Genomic DNA, 19,624 nt, shown 5'->3' with positions numbered 1-19,624 from the left:
ATCAGGATTGTTACAGCAGTTGATGAAATAAGAATATACACGTGTGTTAGTTAATGTGTTTGATTATCGGGCAGGGTTCAACATTGGAGGACAGTAGTGCATTGAAGTTACAATTAATCATGTGCATACACTCATTCATGTTCCCTAATAAAGTTGTCCCCTACTATGACAGCTACACATGTTGGAATAGACACATTGCCTTGTTCAATAGGATATAACAGTTGGATTATTCATAGGTTCTGAGTTTTAATCACAATATATATATTTTTTTATATAGCAGCATGTGTTCCAGCCTAGGCACATCGCTCTATGGTCCATGCATGCAGAACAGAGGAAAAGCATCTGCACGAGAAACAAAGTAAACGTTCAAGTTCTGGGTAGGTTTTATTGTTCGTTTTCATTACAGTTCCTGGTTTTCAGAGGCACTCCGCATGAGGGTGCATAGCTGGTGGTCTAAGAAAAGGCATAAGGCCTTTGCTTCGTGCATAAAACAGTTCATTGTATTAGTACAGTGGTAGGCAAAAACCGAAACAGATGAACCTACCGATATGCAGTTAAAAACAACTGTGGTAAATCAACGCATACAGTATCTCAACTACAAGTAGTACTTTATTGGATTTTAGAAACAGTGCTGCAGCATCAGAAATGCACCTTGGCACAAAGAATTTAACCCAACAATAACATGTTTTATTTTCTTAAGGGGGTCTTGATGGAAGGGCAGTGTGGTCCAGAGATGTTGCGTTGTGTCAGACTTGGCAAAACACAAATAGACAACACTTATAGGAGGAATCACAACCAATCAATCACTCACAAACATTCAGAAAACCTTCCCACACGCATCAACATGGGGTTTGTTCCCTGGAAGAACAGACTTACTATTGATAAGGCTATTATGCAACAAACTAATTTCTTTGTCCTCAGAGGAAAGAAAACTAAACAGAAACATCATGCAACACCCAAGAGGAGATCACCTTCATATCAGTTAGGAGTTCAACTTCACACAGACAATAGAACAGTCCACCCAAAGTATTCAACAACAACCGTTCTGTACATCCACAGAACATACATCAAAAACAACCCGTAGTCTTCTCTCAACAACTATCATAAAATATAGACTGGAATTGACTAGTTAAAAACAACATATTTTGTGGAAGCTTTGTCTAGATCCCTAGAGCGAAAGAACGGTGTGTTTGTGCGCTCAGTCACTTTCTATCCGGTCTCTCTCCAGTATATCCGTGGTGTGAGAGGGTTCTTCATGCCAAGGAAGGTCTGTTCATCTACAGTGGTCCAGCCTACAGAGGTATGTTCAGAGGCAAGTAAGCTGGTGTTGCCCACAGGGGTATGTTCAGAGTCAGTACGCAATGTTGGTGTTGTTTATACTAAAATGTGAGGTACAGGAGAGGTGGAGGAAGTTTCCTTGTTGCCTCAGTAACAGCCGTCTCTCCACGACTCATTTGAGATTGGGCCATTTGTTCTAGTCATCCCCATAGACCTAACAAACAAAGACAACAATGACATGAGTCTTGATAGCTGTAAGAGTGCCATTCTAAAGGTTTGTGGCCACCACTGATAAGGAGTAATCACGTTTAACCAACGGAGTGACTGTACTGAAAAATCACACTCCTATCAACTCACTTTATAAAAGTAATCATCCCAAGTCCTAATGCTGAATGTGTATTTCTAAATAATCAATCACCTTCTAGGTGTCTGGGCCAGTCTTCCCCTGGAGGATGGGGCTGCTGCTTGCCTCCCACCCCCAGTAGAGGCTCTCCCAGCTGGGTAGGCTCCCCCATTGGCAGGCCCTGGGGACTGGACCCTCCGTACCCCTCCATTGGGTCCACTCTGGACTACAGGCAGGACCCTGGAGGGCTGGCGGGCCCCTGGCATGGAGCCCATGGCTTTGACAGGGACCCGCATGGACAGAGGGGACTGGCCACTGCCTCGCATCCGACTAGATGACATACCTGGGGAGGGGGTGATGGGCATGATGAGATGGGTGCCATCTACACTGCAAAGTAGTACACATGTGGTCTTCACTTATTTCATGTTCATATGCCAATGCTCTGATGACAGTACAATTCAGGTAATGAGAGAGAAGAGCACATTCTCTGTATACATGACATCAGGATTTGTGGCAGAAAAGAGTTGTAGACTAGATGCCTGTACCCAGAGGAATATTAGTGGAACTGAGGTGTATAACCAGGGAGGGAGGGACAGTAGTGAGGGAGGAGTTGTAGACTAGTTGCCTGTACCCAGAGGAATATTAGTGGAACTGAGGTGTATAACCAGGGAGGGAGGGACAGTAATGAGGGAGGAGTTGTAGACTAGTTGCCTGTACCCAGAGGAATATTAGTGGAACTGAGGTGTATAACCAGGGAGGGAGGGACAGTAATGAGGGAGGAGTTGTAGACTAGTTGCCTGTACCCAGAGGAATATTAGTGGAACTGAGGTGTATAACCAGGGAGGGAGGGACAGTAATGAGGGAGGAGTTGTAGACTAGTTGCCTGTACCCAGAGGAATATTAGTGGAACTGAGGTGTATAACCAGGGAGGGAGGGACAGTAATGAGGGAGGAGTTGTAGACTAGTTGCCTGTACCCAGAGGAATATTAGTGATTTTAGGGTGGGGTGGGGGGTAGTTGTGAGACAGGCGAGGTACCAGTAAGGGTTACCTGAGGGGAGTAGGGGACATGTAAGAGGCTCCCTCTGAGTCTCTCAGGATAGGGTACGCAGTATCAAGTTCTACTTGAGAGAGTGGGGCAGGTTTACAGGCCAGGTGAGGGTTACCTGAGGAAGGGGCTGGTGTACAGGCCAGGTGAGGGTTACCTGAGGAAGGGGCAGGTGTACAGGCCAGGTGAGGGTTACCTGAGGAAGGGGCAGGTGTACAGGCCAGGTGAGGGTTACCTGAGGAAGAGGCAGGTGTACAGGCCAGGCGAGGGTTACCTGAGGAAGGGGCAGGTGTACAGGCCAGGTGAGGGTTACCTGAGGAAGGGGAGTGGGGCAGGTGAGATATGCGGTTGCCAGAGCTCTGGAGGTTAGCCTCCATGCTGCGGCTGTTCCTGACCGCCTCCAGGGAACGCAGGCTGGTGCGGGGGGCCAGGTTAGGCATGCTGTGCCTCACCTCTTCTGGAACCACACACACGGTTTGAGTTGGAGAAAGACTGAACTGAAACAGTGTTCTATAGAACTAATCGATGTATAAGTCATGTCTTCAAATGATACAGAGTACATCTGACTGACAATTCCATGTAGTTCTGACTGTGTACTGATACTGCTATGTTTTCGGGTTAGTGTGTGATGCATGAACACTCCTCTCCGGTCTCTACCTACCCTCGGTCTTGGCGAACTTTAGCAGCTCGGGCCCGGGTCCCTGTAGCGATCGACGTGGAGCGCGTTGTCGGGGGGCCCCCAGCCTGCTGTACTCTGCCTGGCCCTGGGAGCCTGGTGAGGGGGAGAGGCAGCGGGGCGAGCCCAGGGGAGAGGGGGAGTAGCGGAGGCGTCGCTGGGGCAGAGAGCAACACTCATCCTCCTCATCCTCCAGGCTGTAGGTATCAAACTCCTGGTCGCTGTAGGTCCCACCCCGACGTAGAGACTGGAGGGAGGCAGAGGAACTACGACGAGACACTGAGGCAGAGCTGGAGGCATAGTCCTGTCTCAGACCTGAGAGGGGAGAGCGTTACAGAGCCTGGACGCTGTCACAGACATACACAATAAAGAACAAGCGTCTACGGGCGTGTGTAGTTAGTATCTACATGGACAATAACTTTGAAAGACATTCACACCCACACATTACAAACACAGTCCTGCCCTAAGCACACACACTACCACAGAGTGAGCATATTCACGGTCTTCTTCTTTATCAGTTATCTGTGGCATATTGACAAGCACAATGTAACCCTTTAGAGACTTTTACCAGTATTCTACACACCATTCACCCTCTTCCTGAAATACATTATCACCAGTCCTTATTCTACACAACACCACTCACTCTCTTCCTGTAGGCGGGCCATGATCTGGACGTCAGTGAGGTCCTGTAGCTTGTAACCCATGGTGATGGAGTCGTCTGAGGTACTCAGCTCACTGTCTACAGAAGACTGGGAACTCAGAGCAGAGTACATACTCATGTAGCCTGGAAAAACAGTAACACCATGATTTAGATATAATCCACAACAGCCCCTTGAGGGATAAAAATAAGGACTATAATACCACCTGAAAACCAAGGACATTATCCATTCAGTAGTCAATTTTATTTATTAGTCTAATTAGAGACTGGTCCAGTAATAATCTCTGTGTATGGAGACCTGAGAACACTATAGAGCTAGGAAATTGTTTCTGGACCAGGCCTGCATTATGAGAAGAGATATTTAGAAATCCTGACTTCCCTGTCTGTCCTACTGTATTAGTATAGACAGCGCTGAGGACAGCTAGAAGCATGATGTTTCTACTAGGCATCAGCAAGGCCATCGTCTGACACACACAACCACCCACCCTTCATTCAAACTGAAACACACACTTCATTCAAACTGAAAAAGAGGCAACATAATCCAGGGTGTTTGGTTATATAACAGATGGGATTAGGAGGGGTCACCAGCAAGCAAAGCATTTACATACTTCATGCAAAGAGTGTTATTTACAGTCTGTGTTCATGATAACATAAGCATTGTGTTGGTTTACATAGCACCACCCACACCGTGAGAAGATAAAACGTTTGTTTTCCCAGCATCGCTAAGGGCCAAAGTATTTGATATCCACACCACTCTGCAAAACATGCCTGTAAATGCCATTAGTTGTGAAATTATCATCAATGCATAACATAAGATACCATTCAGCATCGTTGCTGTAGAAGGCCAATATACACAATAGATCCAACCTTTGACCCTTTACGTGGAGTTGAGGAGAACAACCCTTTGAAAACTTTCCAGAAAAAACAGCAAACATTATAAAACAAACATTTAAAACAAAACACTTGTTACAAACCTGTTACTTTAAAGTACTACTCCAGTCTCCCTTTCAACTCATTCATCACCTGATTTACTTAACAAAAGGAACATCTCAAAAGCTGGTCCAGGTGTCCAGATTTATACATGGGATATTGTGTTTCAACATGAAAAGTTCCAAAATCGCTTGGGTGTGTCTTAAACATATCAAAATATATATTTTAGATTCTTTAAAGTAGCCAACCTTTACCTTGAAGACAGCTTTGCACACTTGGCATTCTCTCAACCAGCTTCACCTGGAATGCTTTTCCAACAGCCTTGAAGGAGTTCCCACATATGCTGAGCACTTGTTGGCTGCTTTCCCTTCACGGTCCAACTCATCCCAGACCATCTCAACTGGGTTGAGGTCGGGTGATTGTGGAGGCCAGGTCATCTGATGCAGCACTACATCACTCTCCTTCTTGGTCAAATAGCCCTTACACAGCCTGGACGTGTGTTTTGAATCATAGTCCCACTAAGCGCAAACCAGATGGGATGGTGTATCGCTGCAGAATGCTGTGGTAGCCATGCTGGTTAAGTGTTCTAAATAAGTCACAGACAGTGTTACCAGCAAAGCACCCCCACACCTCTTCCATCCTTCACAGTGGGAACCACACACGCAGAGATCATCCATTCACCTACTCTGCATCTCACAAAGACTTGCGTGGGCCAAGAAAACACACACAATCTGTCCTATGTTCTGATGAGTCCAAATTTGAGATTTTTGGTTCCAACCGCCGTGTCTTTCTGAGACGCAGAGTAGGTGAATGGATGTTCTCCGCATGTGTGGTTCCCACTGTGAAGCATGGAGGAGGAGGTGTGATGGTGCTTTGCTGGTGACACTGTCAGTGATTTATTTAGAATTCAAGGTACACTTAACCAGCATGGCTACCACAGCATTCTGCAGCGATACACCATCCCATCTGGTTTGCGCTTAGTGGGACTATCATTTGTTTTTCCACAGGACAATGACCCAACACACCTCCAGGCTGTGTAAGGGCTATTTTGCCAAGAAGGAGAGTGATGGAGTGCTGCATCAAATGACCTGGCCTCCACAATCACCGCAGAGTGAAGGAAAAGCAGCCGACAAGTGCTCAGCATGTGGGAACTCCTTCAAGACTGCTAGAAAAGCATTCCACATGAAGCTGGTTGAGAGAATGCAAAGAGTGTGCAAAGCTGTCATCAATGCAAAGGGTGGCTACTTTGAAGAATCTAAAATACATTGATTTGTTTAACACTTTTTTGGTTACTACATGATTCCATGTGTTATTTCATAGTTTGGATGTCTTCACTATTATTCTACAATGTAGAAAATAGTAAAATTAAAGAAAAACCCTTGAATGAGTAGGTGTCCAAACTTTTGACGGGTACTAATATTATTTTTTTGACCCCCTTTTCTCCCCAATTTCGTGGTATCCAATTGGTAGTTAGTCTTGTCCCGTCGCTGCAACTCCCGTACGGACTCGGGAGAGATGAAGGTCGAGAGCCGTGCATCCTCCGCAACACGACCTTGCCAAGCCGCGCTGCTTCTTTACACACTGCTCACTTAACCCGGAAGCCAGCCACACCAATGTGTCGGAGGAAACACAGTACAACTGGCGACCGTGTCAGCGTTCATGCACCCGTCCCGCCACAGGAGTCGCTAGAGCGCAATGGGACAAGGACATCCCTGGCCGGCCAAACCCTTCCCTACCCGGAGGTAGGTCCCAGTTGAGGTCGGCTGCTATTGAACCCGGATCTGTAGTGACGCCTCAAGTGCTGCAGTGCCTTAGACCGCTGTGCCACTCGGGAGGGTAGTCTAAGAACTTAAGTTATTTTTAATCTGATACTACTTTAATCTTGAGTTCCACCAACACTGTTAAACACACTGGAGAGAGAGAGAGCAGCTGAAAGTAAAGCAGCACGTGGTGTATTAATATCATGCGTACCTGAGCCACCACTGGTTAGTAGGATTTTGTTAGTGGATTTGTTGTGGTACCCAGGAGAGAGGAGGCCAGAGCCAGAGGAGCCAGCCTCCCCCGTCTGACCAGAGCTGCTGTAGATGTTCCTCCAGCGAGACGCTAAAAAGGCACACAGGATAAGACAGGAGAGGACACACACAGTTACATAAACAGGAGTCAGGGCACCGTTTAAAAGGCAACCTGTATCGTGACCTTGTAGACCAATAAAACACAGTCGGGTGGAAGTGTGCGCTCAGGATTCCTTTACCAGTTCTTTAGGTACCGATTCTGAAGTGTACAAAAACTTTTAAAATAATTCCTGATCAAAAGAGAAATGACAACTTTCATCATTGTTTCAAAATGGTCGGCCGTGGCTGGTTCATTTTTAAAAACTGTTGCAAAAGAGCGAGTCGAAACTAAAGGCATTGATTTTGTATTTGGTAGGACAGATGATGTTTCCAAGAGCTTAAGGACCCTGTCTGTACCTGCACAGAAAGAGATTTAGAATGTATTGTCCTATAGCAATACTTATGAAGAGCCAACAATGGTGTCTATATTATTTACCAACTTCACACAGCGTCATTGTTGGCCACTACCTTCATTCCGACTCATTGCTGGAGCCAATGGGCCAAAACACAAGTTTGGGAGGGTGAAATTGTTCTCGTAGCCTAGAAGGGTGATCTAGAGGTAGCAACGAGGCTATGGTAGGTCATTATTCCTAAGGAACTGGTTCCTATATTTTTTTATTTACTTCCTCCAGGAAGCAGTATTGTTTGCCATTGGCTACATCAAGTGTGGCAGGGTGAAACTCTCCAATATCACACTTATATAACATAACTCATATCTATGGGGTAGGTTATTTCCTAGTGAATGATTTCCTATATTTGCCAGCTGCCTGTGCCAGTGGGTAGCTGATGTAATACATTGAGCGCAGGAGTTCTCTTTGATCTTTTCTACAATGAAGTCAATTCTGGGGCTGTATTCTCCTGTACCACACAATGAGCAGCACGGTGGTGTGCTTGTCACCATTTCACTACAAAAAGTGGGTAGTTTCATGGCCTGACAGAGGTATTTGCACCAGAACACAGCTATCCGTCACAGGGCAAGGTAATCCAACCCAACAGCCAGCCTCTACACCGTGACATCACGTGGTCATTGAGCCAGGCCCTGGTCAGGTGTGAATGGTTTGGTTGTTCAGTAGCTGCAAGAAGTACCAGACGCACACCGGATAAATAAATAATGAATGGGGGTGTGCTGCTGGATCTAACACTGGTAAACTACTGGTGGTGGCGGAGTTGCCGGGATTCTCTACATTAGGAGCACCAGATAACATTTTTTGGGGGATTGAGAAGCAGCATATAAAAATGGGGCCTATATAGAATCTAGCTACTTTTGAAGCACATGTGCATTAGACAATAACATGCAACACTTAAGACAGTTTATTATAAAAGCAAAACATGTCCATAGGAATTCATGTCATTGAAATTACAAAGTCATTTTTGTAGATTATTAGGTTTCTACATTGTGTAAAATCACAATTTCCCTATTGAGATGCATTACATTGACAATTGTACACTGTCTCTAAAAACCTTCAGGTTTCTTCATTGCTATTGATCCCCTTTCCCCCAGATGTTTGCGTATACTAGCAAAGTAACCAGGTTGTTAGCTAGCTAACGAGGTAACATGTACTAGCAAAGTAACCAGGTTGTTAGCTAGCTAACGAGGTAACATGTACTAGCAAAGTAACCAGGTTGTTAGCTAGCTAACGAGGTAACATGTACTAGCAAAGTAACCAGGTTGTTAGCTAGCTAACGAGGTAACATGTACTAGCAAAGTAACCAGGTTGTTAGCTAGCTCACGAGGTAACATGTACTAGCAAAGTAACCAGGTTGTTAGCTAGCTAACGAGGTAACATGTACTAGCAAAGTAACCAGGTTGTTAGCTAGCTAACATGTACTAGCAAAGTAACCAGGTTGTTAGCTAGCTAACATGTACTAGCAAAGTAACCAGGTTGTTAGCTAGCTAACGAGGTAACATGGCTGAACGAAGTGTAAACAAATAGTTAACTGCACACAAGTACTTTTAGAATGGCCCAGGACATGGTTTATGAACGTTAAATGCGGTCCCGGCGATCCGCTATAGGAAGATTCAAATGTTGCGGCGGTAATATGGGGTCCGACCTTTTTGACCTGGTTGGGCTAGAAGCCATTTTCACTGTAAATCTGCACTCACAAAAATTAGGTCCAGAGAAGACGCGTGAATAAAAACATTCCCTCGTTATGCCAAGATCATACATTTTCTCATAATCACGACAAGTTGTTTTGTGGAGATTGAGAGAAACTCTATACATACAGTAGGTGTGGACATATTGATGATCGGTTGACAGTAGTGTCATACTGCCTCCGAGGCACTAAGACTCTACAATGACCTTTAATAAGAGCACATCTGCTTTAAGTATCCGTGTGCTAGTGTATAGGCCTGGGCCGTATCAAACCCCCAGCAATAAAAGCTGATTTCAATGTCCACTCCTATTTATAGAATTTCTCATGATTGACAAAACTTTTGTTAAGTCATTATCACCAGAAAATTGTCTTGTGATCTCGCCATAACGTTGGGGTGTGATTATATTTTCCCATAGTATGTTGTACCAAAGATGACCGACAAAGGGAACATAACGTTATGACTATAACTACTGTTCCCTGAAGGACGGGAAACGAGATACAACCGTTTGGCCTCACACTGCCTGTTCCTGGGCTCAGTGAACAGCGGTATATAAATCAAGGACTGAATCCAAGCCTCACGCTTATAACCTGTGGAACAGGGGGCTTCCAGAGGGGCGCAGATTTCATTGGCCATGTCAGGCGTGTTTGTAGATCCTTCAACTGAAGTCGCTGGAGTGAGACTCCCAATAGTATGTTGTAACTTGTTTACCTCCTTCAGGGAACAATAGTTATAGTCAAAACATTATATGTTATTGGATAGGAGGCTGTACTGGTTATTGCCTCAGGTAATGTGTTATGACTGCATTCACTGTTGGTCAGTGGTAAACTCATCTTGTTTTATTTGTTTATTGCTTGTTATGAGGTTATTGGGTGTTGGACAGAAGCGTTACTTTGCAACGGTACTGTTGGTATAGGGTTACTGGGCACAAGGAGGAAGCAATGTTATTGTAGAAGGGTTCCTACAGGGTTGTTATAATGTTAATGTAAGGTTATCAAAAGGTTGTATATGGTTATTATAGGATTACTATATGGCTATTACATGGTTAGTATAAGGTGACTGTGGTTACTATAGTATAGTTACTTTAGAGTTGGTATTTGATCATTATAAGGTTATTATCAAGGTTACTAGGTAGGTGTGTACTCTGGTCGAGACGGTTGAGCAGGGTCCGACAGGCCACCTCCGTCTCTGGGCTGGGGTGGTCCAGAACCTTCCGACACCACTTCAGAGGAGACTCAGGTCTGGGCTCAGCAACTACCTGCTTCTTAGGGGAGACATACAACCTGCAGAGAGATGAAGGAGAGAATATATATATTTGTATATATATAAAAGCGATAGATAGAGAGAGGGTGGGGAGGAGAAAGGAGATCAGGCCGAGAGAAAGGAGAGATGTGGTGGATAATGAGTGAGGCAGCAATGAAAGGAAGAGGATGAGAAAGGAGGTGGTGGATGGAGAGAGCGAGAGAGCAAGAGGGAGGGACAGAAAGAGAAAAAGAGGCAATTTACATTTTGCAAAGCCTCAAAGCCAGTTCATCCAGACTGCAGTCAAGCGAACAGCAGAACAGTGGGATAAGAAAACCGCATTAATGGTTCTCTGGCTTGCGAGTTACGCATTTAATAACTTGTACTATGTGTGAATGTTTGCAGGAGGCCTGTCTTCTAGTCTTACGCATTGGTGGAACAACCACACACAAACTCGTTATCCTTCATACCACTAATCACCTAATACTAGAAATAGACTCCACTTGTTTCAACACTCCACTTTGTTACATACATAAGGCATTGCCATAAGGCTAAACCATCCTTTTATCCAATCCTAGAAGGTCACCACTCCATCAACCCATTCTAGCCTATCCCGGATTCCCGGGCAATAACCACAGTCCACAGCCGTGCGGTTTGTGCTCAGCCCACACCTGGCAGTGTTACCTCTTCCTTCCACAGTAGCAATATCAGCAGCACTGTAGCCTGTGTATGACCCCATCTCCTAATGAGGGCTCTACTGTACTGTCCTCTCCCAGCAATCACTATGCATTACCTTCTACTGCATGAGTTGTCTGAAATTGGCACATCTACAGCACATCTAGCCTACTGTAGACAATGTGCCTAGTCTACTACACAATAAGGTGATGATCTCAACTGACACCAGCGCTGGGCCTGATCGTCTTGAACATCAGCGCTGGGCCTGATCGTCTTGAACATCAGCGCTGGGCCTGATCGTCTTGAACACCAGCGCTGGGCCTGATCGTCTTGAACACCAGCGCTGGGCCTGATCGTCTTGAACATCAGCGCTGGGCCTGATCGTCTTGAACACCAGCGCTGGGCCTGATCGTCTTGAACACCAGCGCTGGGCCTGATCGTCTTGAACATCAGCGCTGGGCCTGATCGTCTTGAACACCAGCGCTGGGCCTGATCGTCTTGAACACCAGCGCTGGGCCTGATCGTCTTGAACACCAGCGCTGGGCCTGATCGTCTTGAACATCAGCGCTGGGCCTGATCGTCTTGAACACCAGCGCTGGGCCTGATCGTCTTGAACACCAGCGCTGGGCCTGATCGTCTTGAACATCAGCGCTGGGCCTGATCGTCTTGAACACCAGCGCTGGGCCTGATCGTCTTGAACACCAGCGCTGGGCCTGATCGTCTTGAACACCAGCGCTGGGCCTGATCGTCTTGAACATCAGCGCTGGGCCTGATCGTCTTGAACACCAGCGCTGGGCCTGATCGTCTTGAACACCAGCGCTGGGCCTGATCGTCTTGAACATCAGCGCTGGGCCTGATCGTCTTGAACACCAGCGCTGGGCCTGATCGTCTTGAACATCAGCGCTGGGCCTGATCGTCTTGAACACCAGCGCTGGGCCTGATCGTCTTGAACACCAGCGCTGGGCCTGATCGTCTTGAACATCAGCGCTGGGCCTGATCGTCTTGAACACCAGCGCTGGGCCTGATCGTCTTGAACACCAGCGCTGGGCCTGATCGTCTTGAACACCAGCGCTGGGCCTGATCGTCTTGAACATCAGCGCTGGGCCTGATCGTCTTGAACACCAGCGCTGGGCCTGATCGTCTTGAACACCAGCGCTGGGCCTGATCGTCTTGAACATCAGCGCTGGGCCTGATCGTCTTGAACACCAGCGCTGGGCCTGATCGTCTTGAACACCAGCGCTGGGCCTGATCGTCTTGAACACCAGCGCTGGGCCTGATCGTCTTGCATTGCTTTAACTGTTTGAGTACATGTGAAGTAAAGCCAAGTAGAAGTGAGTGTTTAAGTCCCTCTCCTTGAAAAAAGTGCAGCGCAAACTGCCAAGTTCGTTAGGACGTTTGATCCGGGTCACATGGGGGAATGCTTTGAGCCACAAAACACACACAAGATAGGCCTGGCTGTGCTAACTGGTTTTTGAGTAATCAACTTGGGCTAATCTTCCCATTGGACAAACACAAAAGAAAAGCCCTCTATCCCACTGGGACCAGCAACAATGAAGACAGTAGTAAGGTCCCTCACTACAGATGTTTCAGCAGTCAGTCAGGTCCCTCACCACAGATGTTTCAGCAGTCAGTCAGGTCCCTCACCACAGATGTTTCAGCAGTCAGTCAGGTCCCTCACTACAGATGTTTCAGCAGTCAGTCAGGTCCCTCACTACAGATGTTTCAGCAGTCAGTCAGGTCCCTCACTACAGATGTTTCAGCAGTCAGTCAGGTCCCTCACTACAGATGTTTCAGTAGTCAGTCAGGTCCCTCACTACAGATGTTTCAGTAGTCAGTCAGGTCCCTCACTACAGATGTTTCAGCAGTCAGGTCTCTAAAGTCAGAACCTGATCTTGGAACAGTTTCGTTCTAGTAATTGGAGAGCTGACCAGCGGTGGCCGATGCTAAGTAGTAGGCCTAGTTACCTAGGCCAGTTGTTTAACAGTCAGATCATTTGATACACAGAGCTACAGTTGAAGTGCTGAGTGACTAAGGGCAGATCTTTTGGTAAATGGACCATTTGTTGTTGTTTTTATACATAGAGCTAAATATAAATACTGGTAGGTACGCCATCATCTGCACACAAAACAAAGCGCTCATGCGTGGACATTGGACACTTTTGTTCACCTTAGCTAGTGTCCCATTTCTTGGCTTGTTCCTTGCACATCCGGGTTACTTCTAGACTCAGCCCCCACAGATTCCCAGAATTCTCCATACCTCTCAGTAAATGTTTTTAGAAGGCAGAAGGTCCATGATGGATCACATGCACCCTAAGCCCCCCCCCAAAGAAGTTTAGGCCCCAGCAGCAACCATCCAGCCTCTAGCCCAAATGGCACCCTATTCACTATGTAATCCACTACAACCATAGGGTTCTGGTCAAAAGTAGTGCATCATAAAGGGAACAGGGTGCCACTTACGACTCAGTCCTGAGCCCTAGCCACCAGCCCAAAGCAGCTTAGGGGTCCATGCCTGGGCAGATTATTTATTTAATGTTGTAGTAGTGATAATCACCTGAGGCTCATACAGACTGGTTAATGATGTGGTAGAGAGAACAAGGCCTTGCTGCTTTGGGTTGTTAATCCACAGATCAGCTGCTAAAGTAGCTACCAGGAATACAATATGGTGCCCGTTTGTATCGGACAACACTGTACAGAAATGGTACAGCTAAAACAAACGCATAATAGTTCAAACTTTAAAAAAACAAAAAAACACCCTGAACTTGGCAAACACACACAAGCCTCATGTCCAGATGAACATTGTGGTGTACAGAGGGGAAATTAAATGAAGATGGACTCACTTGGAATTAGCAGTCTGCCATTACAAACATATGGAGGTAATCCAATCCTGTTAATTTGATTCTGGTAAACAAGCCAAGCTCCTCCTTCACCACAGAAGAACCCAGACTAGACAGCAACAGCAGTACAGGGTTGACATTCATTTGAAGAGAGTGAGATGATCATTTGAATGATGCAAATCATGACTGAGCCAGCAGTAGTAGAAGCCCTGAGCAGCGACTGAGACAGCAGTAGGAGAAGCCCTGAGCAGCGACTGAGACAGCAGTAGTAGAAGCCCTGAGCAGCGACTGAGACAGCAGTAGTAGAAGCCCTGAGCAGTGACTGAGACAGCAGTAGTAGAAGCCCTGAGCAGCGACTGAGACAGCAGTAGTAGAAGCCCTGAGCAGCGACTGAGACAGCAGTAGGAGAAGCCCTGAGCAGCGACTGAGACAGCAGTAGGAGAAGCCCTGAGCAGCGACTGAGACAGCAGTAATAGAAGCCCTGAGCAGCGACTGAGACAGCAGTAGTAGAAGCCCTGAGCAGCGACTGAGCCAGCAGTAGTAGAAGCCCTGAGCAGCGACTGAGACAGCAGTAGGAGAAGCCCTGAGCAGCGACTGAGACAGCAGTAGGAGAAGCCCTGAGCAGCGACTGAGACAGCAGTAGGAGAAGCCCTGAGCAGCGACTGAGACAGCAGTAGGAGAAGCCCTGAGCAGCGACTGAGACAGCAGTAGTAGAAGCCCTGAGCAGCGACTGAGACAGCAGTAGTAGAAGCCCTGAGCAGCGACTGAGACAGCAGTAGGAGAAGCCCTGAGCAGCGACTGAGACAGCAGTAGTAGAAGCCCTGAGCAGCGACTGAGACAGCAGTAGGAGAAGCCCTGAGCAGCGACTGAGACAGCAGTAGTAGAAGCCCTGAGCAGCGACTGAGACAGCAGTAGGAGAAGCCCTGAGCAGCGACTGAGACAGCAGTAGGAGAATAATAATAATAATAATAACAATAATAATAATAATGTGGGATAAACAAAGGACCACTAATGCCTTGTTTCCACTTCTCCCTTTGTGGAAAATGCTGCAGCCTTGGCTCGTCTCACACACACTCTTTTGAACTTTGCCAAGTATGAAGCAATAAGTCAAGTCATGCTATTGGACTACCTATGGCTGTGTGTATTAGGGCCCAAAGGCTGTATGTATTAGGGCTAGAGGTCGACCGATTAGATAGGGCCCATTTCAAGTTTTCATAACAAATCGGTAATCGTCATTTTTGGATGCCGATTATGGCCGATTATATTGCACTCCACGAGGAAACTGCTTGGCAGGCTGACCACCTGTTACGCGAGTGCAGCAAGGAGCCATAAGTTGCTAGCTAACATTAAACTTATCTTATAAAAAAAACAATCAATCTTAACCTAATCACTAGTTAACCACACATGGTTGATGATATTACTAGTTTAACTAGCTTGTCCTGCAGTGCACATAATCAATAAGGTGCCCGGAAATTGTGTCACTTCTCTTGCGTTCAGTATAAGCAGAGTCAGGGTATATGCAGCAGTTTGGGCCGCCTGGCTCGTCGTGAACTGCGTGAAGACAATTTCTTCCTAACAAAGACCATAATTAATTTGCCAGAATTTTACTTATGACAGAACATTGAAGGTTGTACAATGTAACATCAATATTTAAACTTAGGGATGCCACCCGTTAGATAAAATACAGAACGGTTCCGTATTTCACTGAAAGAATAAACGTTTTGTTTTCGAAATGATCGACCTAAGGCTCGTATTTCTGTGTGTTATTATATTATAATTAAGTCTATGATTTGATAGAGCAGTCTGACTGAGTGGTGGTAGGCAGCAGCAGGCTCGTAAGCATTCATTCAAACAGCACTTTCCTGCATTTGCCAGCAGCTTTTCGCAATGCTTGAAGCACAGCGCCGTTTATGACTTCAAGGCTATCAACTCCCGAGCTTAGGCTGGCAATATAATAGTGCCTATAAGAACACACAATAGTCAAAGGTATATGAAATACAAATGGTATAGAGAGAAATAGTCCTATAATAATTATAACCTAAAACTTCTTACCTGGGAATATTGAAGACTCATGTTAAAAGGAACCACCAGCTTTCATATGTTCTCATGTTCAAAGCAAGGAACAAACGTTAGCTTTCTTACATGGCACATATTGCACTTTTACTTTCTTCTCCAACACTTTGTTTTTGCATTATTTAAACCAAATTGAACATGTTTCATTATTTATTCGAGACTAAATGTGTGTATTAGGGCCCAAAGGGCCGTGTGTATTAGGGCCCAAAGGGCCGTGTGTATTAGGGCCCAAAGGGCCGTGTGTATTAGGGCCCAAAGGGCCGTGTGTATTAGGGCCCAAAGGCCGTGTGTATTAAAAAATGGAAAACAAGCGCCTTTCTTATTGGACAAGTTTCAGTCCATTTTATTCAGTTGGGTGCCTAGTGAATAGGACCCATGTCTCCTCAGCCGTTGAGAGGCCCAGCTGTGCTGCAATAGTTCTTGCTCAAGCCTCCTCCCTCTCTGGGTATTCATGTCAGAGGAGAAAATCACTACTGCTGCTGAGCGCACACATAGTGCCCAGAGTAAATCACGTTGGCTGGCTGCCCCTCGCCCAGCGACAACAGTGGCCCCTCTCCCTCTAGAGCAAGCCACTTCCTCTCTCTGTCCATTTCAGTCTCCCTCCCAGTCACTACCCATCCTCTCTCTCTCCACACTAACCACTCTTCTCTCTCCCAGTCACTACCCATCCTCTCTCTCCACACTAACCCCTCTTTTCTCTCTCCCAGTCACATAGATTCAGTGATCAGAGGCACTGCCTGTCAGTGCCCATTTTATCCAGCCCACAAAGCAGAGCATTTCCAAGGCAGAAGCACCGCGCAGATATTTCCATCTAAAGGCCTGCTAGCTCAGCTGCATCAAATCTGCATGTATTTTCTGCATGTTTTCCTCTGGTTGTTGCGTATCACGGAAACCAGGCCAACTGCCACAGCAGAGACCCACCTCCAACCCAGGGCCACGTCCCAAACAGTACATTTTTCCCTACATAGTGCACTAGGGCCCTGGTCAAAAGTAGTGCACTATAACGAGAATAGGGTGCCATTTGGGATGTTGGTATGACTAAAGGTGGCAGTCATAGTCCCTATACTTATGAGAGTGAAAGGTTCAACAGAACAGTAACATAATGACTCATCTGGCTATAGGGTCTTCCATCATCCTGAGTGTGAACACAAACTCATCCCGACCCCTGGAGACAGTGGTAAACAGATGTCTCCACGGCAACGTGGGGGTGGAGACTAGTGAAGGTCTACATGTGTTCCTCTCCTTCATCTGCAGCGATCAGAATGTGTCCTAGTGTCTACTGGGAATAAGTTTCATCTGAACAGAGCAGAATCTGCAGATACACAGCAGATGAGGAAGGGACCGTAGACTAAGAAGCTGACTAAGACCCTTTATGATCGGAGCATAGAAAATAAAAGGTAGGAGTCCTTACAAACAGTGTGCAGAGGATATTTGACTGAATCTGAAATGGCACTCTATTCCCTATATTGTGCACTCCTTTTGAGCAGAGCCTTATGCAGGCCCCAGTTTAAAGTACTGCATTAGCTTTATAGGAAATAGGTTGGAATTTCAGATGCTTCCTTTGTCTCGCTCTTATCCCCATGGTACCTACCAGCTGTCCTCGTCATCCACCTCTGCAAGGTCCTCCCATAGGTCCAGAACATCAACCTCATCCAGGGCCAACGGGTCCACCCCTGAGTCGCTCTCCGCCAGGGTCTCAGACTCATAACTGTCCAGAGAGGGACTCTCTGGGGTTGTGCTTAGCCCCTGGGTCGGTGCCGGTCCTGGTCCATTCCCGCACGGCAGGGTCAGAAAGCCTGCACACAATCCACCATCCGCATCCTCTATCCGGTTAGCTGCAGGGAGAGGGGACATATCCTCACTGCTACTACTGTCCTGAGGAGGGGACAGCTCCAAGTCACTGCTGCTGCCTAGTTCCGTTCCACAGCTTCCACTACTCCCCAACCTGAGAGGGGAGTTGGTGTTGGTAACCTCTTCGCTGGAAGAGATTCTCTCATTGATGTTGGTACTGGTTGTGAGGTTACTGTTTGTGGTGGTCGCTCCTCTGAGATGTAGATTCTTAGTAGAGTCTCCCCTGTTGCGGAGTGTTTGATTCTGGACCTCGAGTCTTCGAATGAGCTCCTGGAGCTTACGTACCTCCTCCAACTCCACCCCTGCTAGCTCCTGCTCCTCCTCGTAGCTTTGCTGGGACGTTTTCATGAGACCCCCGGTACAGTCATTGCCTGCCGGTTGGACCTCACCGGCGCTGTCCGGAACTACCATGTCGCCGCTGTTCTGCTAAGGGAAGATAAACGAATGTGTCGATCAGCAGCTCGCGTAAGAAACAAACAATTGAAATCACTGTTTAGAGATAAGCAATCATCCGAACAAAACACCCAAACTGCAAGCTCATCGTGGTGCGATAACTAATCAATTTGATCAGAGCTAGTTACTTCGTTATGTTTACATGCCAATAAAAGCCATAGACGGCAGTTTAATATATTTTCTGGCTACATCAACTAACAAACTCCCACGTTCATAATTAATAACGCTGCCATGACGAGTAAAGAAATAACGGCCGAAGCTACGAAGGCTGACAAATTGTAGGCTAACAGCGGGCACAAACCGCATCTCCCCCCACTCACATTCAGTTTCATTGAATGCCGCCAACATTTGCAGCTAAAGATAAGTGCAGCGTCTAGTTGCCATTTGTTACTAGCTAATTAGATCAAACTGACGTTAAAACACAAGCTTTTATATAATTTATCATGCAAGCCAATAGATCATTGTCCTTACATCGATGCATTTCCAAGAGAACTGTTGATTAGCCAGCCACCAAGCTAAAGCGCTAGCTAAACATAACAAACCTACCTTGGCTTCACCGGTTGAGATGAGCCGTGTTCTCAAGAAATGCTCGAATTAGCCCGATAAATCCAATGCACGAGTTTGCATTAATCAAGTACGTTTACAAGGAATACATTTTTTTTTTAAGTAAATGAGATGTATGTAAGAAAAATATATGATTATCGATGTAATAGCTCGAAGCACGCTAAGCCATGTCCCTGTTAGCCTGTAACTGGCTAGTTAGTAAAGATAGGTAACTAAGCAGCTATGTTTTGCCAGCTTTGAGGGACTCGAGTTGACCCAATCAGAGCATTGATCCCGCCCCCTAACTGACATTAACACGTATTTGCTGCCACCTACAGGCTACTCCAGGTATTGCCTGTCGTTCTCTTCTCGTGCGCTAGAGGTCGCAAAATAAAAGGGGTAAGAAAAACTAACCCATGTCACAGCTGAGGTGCATAGAGTTCGCTTCAACGTTTTCTACGTTGCGTGACGATTTGAAATGAAACGACACGTTTCCCCAAAACGATGAGAACCGTTCTTCAACAGCATTTGAGGTACGTTTGCTCCCGTTTGGTGGGTGTGGCGAGGTGTGGCCTGATCAATATGGGCATGACCAGAGCCATGTATTTAGAATAAATAAATAAAAACGTTGCTCTGGGTGTGAATATTTCAAATTGCAGAACACTTGCAGCACACTATAGAGTAATCGCCCTCTGAGCCACCATAATCACAGCGTTTGTCAACTGGTCATTCAGTACAGTACAGTTTCCTTTCTGGCATACTTAACGCAGCCCTGTCATCAGTACTATACACTCTTTGGCCACAAAATTGTCAGTCAACA

General features: G+C 46.4%; 1 protein-coding gene across 7 annotated transcripts; it reads right to left on the bottom strand.

Moving 5' to 3' along the window:
• Positions 1–368: 368 nt before the first annotated feature.
• zgc:66447 (SLAIN motif-containing protein-like) lies at positions 369–19,040 on the bottom strand. 7 transcript variants are annotated; one of them, XM_021561736.2, is made up of 9 exons: positions 18,808–19,040; positions 17,549–18,234; positions 10,263–10,417; positions 6,903–7,034; positions 3,987–4,127; positions 3,329–3,658; positions 2,981–3,124; positions 1,697–1,964; positions 369–1,492 (listed from the first exon to the last, which is right to left on the bottom strand). In XM_021561736.2, the coding sequence occupies exons 2-9, from the start codon at positions 18,217–18,219 to the stop codon at positions 1,426–1,428; spliced, it is 1,908 nt and encodes a 635-aa protein (XP_021417411.2). In that variant the 5' UTR covers positions 18,220–18,234; positions 18,808–19,040; the 3' UTR covers positions 369–1,425. The 7 variants fall into 7 exon arrangements, with proteins under 7 accessions (XP_021417411.2, XP_021417413.2, XP_021417414.2 ...); XM_021561738.2 differs by having other exon boundaries at positions 2,981–3,121; XM_021561739.2 differs by having other exon boundaries at positions 10,278–10,417.
• Positions 19,041–19,624: the final 584 nt, after the last annotated feature.

Source organism: Oncorhynchus mykiss, chromosome 14, assembly GCF_013265735.2.
Source record: "Oncorhynchus mykiss isolate Arlee chromosome 14, USDA_OmykA_1.1, whole genome shotgun sequence".
Lineage (NCBI taxonomy): Eukaryota > Metazoa > Chordata > Actinopteri > Salmoniformes > Salmonidae > Oncorhynchus > Oncorhynchus mykiss.
The sequence above is the reverse complement of the archived record's forward strand: the minus strand, read 5'-3'. Positions and strand labels throughout refer to the sequence as shown.